The sequence below is a fragment of the Cetorhinus maximus genome, unplaced genomic scaffold (genome assembly GCF_964194155.1).
Source record: "Cetorhinus maximus unplaced genomic scaffold, sCetMax3.hap1.1 HAP1_SCAFFOLD_353, whole genome shotgun sequence".
In the NCBI taxonomy this organism is placed as follows: domain Eukaryota; kingdom Metazoa; phylum Chordata; class Chondrichthyes; order Lamniformes; family Cetorhinidae; genus Cetorhinus; species Cetorhinus maximus.
In genome coordinates, this window is record NW_027596299.1 from 399,402 (window position 1) to 405,433 (window position 6,032).

General features: G+C 44.6%; 1 protein-coding gene across 1 annotated transcript; it reads right to left on the reverse strand.

The window, feature by feature from the left end:
• Positions 1-939: 939 nt before the first annotated feature.
• LOC144673365 (uncharacterized) lies at positions 940-5,245 on the reverse strand. The gene is made up of 2 exons (XM_078535250.1): positions 4,110-5,245; positions 940-994 (listed from the first exon to the last, which is right to left on the reverse strand). Exons 1-2 carry the CDS (start codon positions 5,150-5,152, stop codon positions 940-942), a joined length of 1,098 nt encoding a protein of 365 aa, XP_078391376.1. The 5' UTR covers positions 5,153-5,245.
• Positions 5,246-6,032: the final 787 nt, after the last annotated feature.

Here is a 6,032-nt window from a genome sequence, read left to right on the forward strand (position 1 = left end):
TCTGCTGGCAGCGGGTGATTGGAGAGTGCGGGGCCGGAATATTGCTGCTTTTCCCTGTCTCACTCACTGTGAAGCTGAGGAAGGGAGAATAATTTATGTGTTTGTTTGGATCTAATAATTTCATAGATTTCCAATGGGTTAGATATCAGTACATAGTAGGACCAAATCGTTTCTTATTATATTTGAAAGAAGAAAATAATTTCAAAAAACTGTTTGTGTGGGAAGTCACAGGGTAACAGTAGATCTGGCACCGTTTTGGGGACACTATCTTGCAGCTCAAGTCCCCAATGACAGCCCAGAACTGTGTGACAATGAATGCTGATGGTGAGGATACAGTAAACACTTCACTCCAAGATGGTCACGAACCACCAACCATTCAATGAACAAGCAAACACACCAACCAATTGCCTACAGAGAGTGATACGGACTTAATTTACAAGGTATCCTTGCTAGCATGTCAGTGAATCGAATCTTCAGATGTCAATCATTCTCTATCAGTTTTATTCTTCCAAAATAAAGGGTTGCATTACATCTGCTGAAGAATATAAGCTTATGACAGCTCTGCTTTCTTCAAATTGAAATCCAATGTGAAAATATGAACAATTTCAAGGCTGAACAATGGACACAAGACTGGAAGGAGAGTGTGACTGGATAATTGACACAGTTGTCATAAAACTATTAATGTCTATAATATTGTTGGAAAAAAAGATACCAGGAGGTGAGGAAGGACTTATCTCCAGAGTAGAACCCAATGGGGACATGTTTATAATTGTACAAGCTCTCCCAAAGTTTGAGGAAAAAGATAATGAAGCATTCCTTATTTCATTTGAGAAGATAGCTAGACAAATGAAATGGCCACAGGAGTACTGGACATTATCGCTACAGCCTAAGTTGGTGGGTAGAGTGCATGAGGTATATGCTTTGGTGTCTGAAGGAGTATCAGTGAATTATGATATGGTCAAAAAGGCTATTTTGAGTGCATTTGAGTTGGTTCCTGAAGCATATAGGCAGAAATTTAGTAATATGAGAAAATAGCCTAGGCAAACTGATATTGAGTTTGAGAGAGTAAAACAAAGTAATTTTGACCAGTGGATACAGGCATTAAAAATAGAGACAACATATGCAGCTCTTTGAGATGTGATTCTTTTGGAAGAATTTAATGATTCAATTCCTTTGGTAGCGGGAACCCATGTGGAGGAACAAAGGGTTCAAACTGTAAGGCAAGCAGCTGAGATAGCTGATGATTATGAGTTAGTGCATAGAGCCAAACCTTTTTTTCTGAACCAGCTTCTACAGCCCTCTGTGGTAAAGAATTCCACAGATTAAACATTTCCCATTGCTCTGGATTACCACTAATCTTTGCCACATTGTAACTTGTTTTCAGTTTGGTACTACCCTTAACTTCCTTGGTTAACCACGGTTGGTTTAGCCCCTTCCTACAATCCTTCTTTCTCGCTGGGATATATCTTAGCTGAGAGTCATGAACTATTTTCTTAAACGCCTGCCATTGTTCATGAACCATCTTTTCTGCTAAGCTCCTTTCCTAGTCCACTCCAGCCAACTCTGCCCTCATTCCTTTGTAACTACCCTTATTTAAATTTAGCATAGTTGTTTCCAACTCAAGTTTCTCACTCTCAAACTGAATGCCAAATTCTACCATGTTATGGTCACTGTTTCCTAGGGGATCTTTTACTCTGAGATCATTTATTAAGCCTGTCTCATTACACATTACCAGATCCAAAATAGCCAGACTGCTGGTTGGATCCAACGTATCATTCTAGAAAACTGCCCTGATTTCATACTATAAATTCTTGCTCGTAGTTACCTCCGCTAATTTGATTGTCCCAATCTACATGAAGATTGAAGTCAACCATGATTAATATACTGCCTTTTTTTCATGCCCTCATTATCTCCTGATTTATTCTCTGTCCTACAGTGTAGCTACTGTTAGGGGGCTTATAAACTACTCCCACCAGTGTCTTCTTCCCCTTGCTATTTATCACCTCCACCCGTATGGATTCTGCATCTTCCAATCCAAGATCATTCCTTGCTATTGTACTTATTCCACCTCATACTGACAAAGCTAACACACCACCCTTTCCTTCTTGCCTGTCCTTTCGAAAAGTCACATACCCATGAATATTTAGTTCCCAGCTTTTATCTCTTTGTAACCACATCTCCATAATGGTTATAAGATCATACCCATTAACCTCTATTTGTGCCGTTAATTCATTTATTTTGTTCTGAATACTTTGTGCATTTAAGAGCCATTAATTTTGCATTTTTACCATTTTTCCCCCATGACTGTACTTGCTGCTGTTTTTTTCTGTTTTTACACTCTGTCCCTTCCTGTCAGACTCTGGTATCAATACCTAAAAAGCTGCCCTGCAATGCTACTATATCCTTTTGCTTTGTTAGCCTATGTATGCCCTCTCCAGAACCCTCCACACTACCCCACCCCCACCATCTAATTTAAAGCCCTCTCTACAGCCCTAGTTATTCAATTCACCAGGACACTGGTCCCAGCATGGTTCAAGTGAGCCTGCCCCACCGGAAGAGCTCCCTTCTACCCCAGTTCTGGTGCCAGTGCCCCATGAACAGAAACCCATTCCTCCCACACCAATCTTTGAGCCATGCATTTAACCCCTTGCCTTTATTTACCCTATGCCAGTTTGCCTGTGGCTCAGGTAGTGTTACCAAAATTATTACCTTGGAGGTTCTGCTTTTTAATTTAGCTCCTAACTGTTCAAATTCTTTCAGCAGAACCTCCTTTCTAGTCCTATCAATGTCATTGGTATCAACGTGGATTGCAACAACTGGATCCCTCCCCTCCTACTCCAAGTTCCTCTCCAACCCTGTGGAGATGTCCTTAACCCTGGCACCCTTCGGCACTCCTGCTCACGGCTGCAGTGAACAGGATCTACCCCCCTAATTATACTGTCCCCTACCACTACTAACTTCCTATTTCACATTCCCCAATTGAATGGCTCCCTGTATAATGGTGCCATGGTCAGTTCGCTTATCCTCCCTGCTCTTGTGCACACAGTTTGCAAGAAACTAGTAACTTGTTTGAAACTTGCAGGGACCGTAATCGTGTGTTGCAGTTTCACCAGGTTGACACATCATTTTTAGACATGTCTGGTGCTGCTCCTGCCATGCCCTCCTGCACTCTTCGTTGAACCAGGGTTGATCCCCAGGCTCGGTGGCAATGGCAGAGTGGAGGATATGCCGAGTGATGAGGTTACAGATCGCGGATGGGTACAATTCTGCTGCAGCTGATGGCCCACAGCACCTCATCATTGCCCAGTCTTGAGTTGCTACATCTGTTGGAAATCTATCCCATTTAGCACGGTGGTAATGCCACACAACATGATGGAGGGTGTCCTCAATGTGAAGAGGGACAGTATCGGAACAGAGAGAGAACCGTTAACAATATTGGCTGACATGGCGAAGTTGAGCGATCAGTATTTTTTTTTTCTTTGGACAAGCTGAGCACTGAGAGGATGTGAGGGAAAATGGGAGAGAAACTAGAGAAAAATGTGAGTTCAGGGCTCAGACAGGAGGCAACTATAGGGACAGATTGTCCAGGTGGGCTCGTGGAAGGGAGGGAAGCAGCTGATCAAATTGTCTCAATCTTAGTGATAAAGAGGCTCCATGAGCTCCTCACACTTGTTGTTGGAGGTGAGGATGGAAGAGACAGGGGAGAGGGGGAGTCCTTCAAAAGGAACTAACTTGTATTAGAGATATGAAAAAGACTTGACACACAGTCTTTCACACAAAGCTGATTTATTTGACTTTTATCCAGAAAATAAACCCCTGTAACTGACCTGGAGTTTATTGACATCAGCAGAAAGAGGCCTCAATGAACGTGATTAACAGCAAAACCCAATCACTGTAGTTACTCGTGAACTCGCTGATGTCTCAGCAGGTGGGATGACCGAGTGAATCCCTTCCCACATTCGGAGCAGGCGAACGGTCTCTCCCCAGTGTGAACTCGCTGGTGTCTCATCAGGGTGGATGACTGAATGAATCGCTTCCCACACTCAGAGCAGGTGAACGGCCTCTCCCCAGAGTGAATTCGCTGGTGGTCAGTGAGGTGAGATGACCACCTGAACCCGGTCCCACAGTGAGAGCACCTGAACGGTCTCTCGTCAGTGTGAACACGTTGATGGAGCATCAGATTCCCCGAACTTATATAGCACTTCCCACAGTCTGGACATTTAAAAGGTCTCTTGTCTGTGTGAACTCGCTGGTGTACCAGCAGGGTGGATGAGGTAGTGAAGCCCTTCCCACACTCAGAACAGATGAATGGTCTCTCCTCAGTGTGAATTCGCCGGTGTCCAGTGAGATGAGATGATTGCCTGAACCCAGTCCCACAGTGAGAGCATCTGAACGGTCTCTCGTCAGTGTGAACACGTTGATGGTACATCAGGTTCCTGGAACTTTTAAAACACTTCCCGCAGTCTGGGCATTTGAAAGGCCTCTCGTCAGTGTGAACTTGCAGGTGTCTCAGGAGGCTGGATGAATCAGTGAATCCCTTCCCACACTCAGAGCAGGTGAACGGTCTCTCCCCAGTGTGAACATGCTGGTGTCTCAGCAGGTGGGATGACTGAGTGAATCCCTTCCCACACTCAGAGCAGGTGAACGGCCTCTCCCCACTGTGAACTCGTTGGTGGTCAGTGAGGTGAGATAACCACCTGAACCCAGTCCCGCACTGAGAGCACCTGAATGGTCTCTCGTCACTGTGAACACGTTGATGGGACATCAGGTTCCCCGAACATTTATAACACTTCCCACAGTCTGGACATTTAAAAGGTCTCTCCCCAGTGTGAACCCGCTGGTGTTTCAGCAGATGGGATGAGGTAGTGAATCCCTTCCCACATTCGGAGCAGGTTAATGGCCTCTCCCCAGTGTGAACTCGCTGGTGTGTCAGCAGGGTGGTTGAATCAGTGAATCCCTTCCCACACTCGAAGCAGGTGAATGGTCTCTCCCCAGTGTGGCTGCTTCGATGAGTTTCCAGCGCAGACAGGTAATTGAATCCTTTCCCACAATCCCCACATTTCCATGGTTTCTCCACAGTGTGAACGTTGCTTTGTCCTTCCATGTTGAAAATCCAATGATATTCAGGATACTTTAAGCTGGGTGACTCCATCAGATTCTGATGTGATGTTTGGTCTGAGATTCCCGACTGTAAATCCTCCCCTTCTTATCTCCTGCGAAATTGATTTAAAACAGAAAAAAGGGAGTGAGAAAGAACCCACAAAAACATAAAGGCAGGTTGTGAAATTGAGCTGAATGAATCTGGTAATTTATGGGACCAGCATGAGGAAAAAGTGACCATGAAACCTGTTGGATTGTCATAAAGAATCAACTGGTTCACTACTGTCCATCAAGGAAGGCATGTGGGCCCAGACAAGACTCTGGCATCTACTGGATGAGAGAGGGAGAGAGAGAAAGATAGTGAGGTGTGAGTGGTAAGAAGTGGAGAGATATTTCATATTTTAACAACTCAACTAGAAATTTGGCAGAGCCACAAAAATTACAAACGTCCACCCTCTAGAAGGACCGGGGTAGCAGGTATCTGTGAACACCATCACCTCCAAGTTCACCTCCAAGTCACAAACCATCCTGACTTGTCTGACATCCAGTTCTGATGTACAGAAATTTCCTTCATTTAAATATTGGGAAGATTGAAGCCATTGCCTTCAGTCCCTGCTACAAACTCCACTCCCTATCCACTGACTCCATTCCTCTCCCTGGCAACTCTCTGAGACTGAACTAAACTGTTCACAACCATGGTGAAATATTTCACCCCAAGATGAGCTTTCAACCACATATCCACATCATCACCAAGACCGCCTATTTCCACCTCAGTAACATCGCCCAACTCCAGCCCAGTCTCAGCTCATCTGCTGCTGAAACTCTGATCTATTCCTTTGTTATCTCTAGATTTAACTATCCTAACACACTCCTGGCCGACCTCCCACTTTCCATCTTCCTGTAATCTTGAAGTCATCCAATTCTCTGCTGCC

What these genes read in the sequence shown, in the direction of transcription:
- LOC144673365 (XM_078535250.1), bottom strand. Translation starts at nt 5,152, where the DNA reads ATGGAGTCACCCAGCTTAAAGTATCCTGAATATCATTGGATTTTCAAC. An exon ending in CACTGTGGGACCGGGTTCAG is followed by an intron (nt 995 to 4,109) that starts GTGGTCATCTCA and finishes TATATGCTTCAG; the next exon opens with GAACCAACTCAAATGCACTC.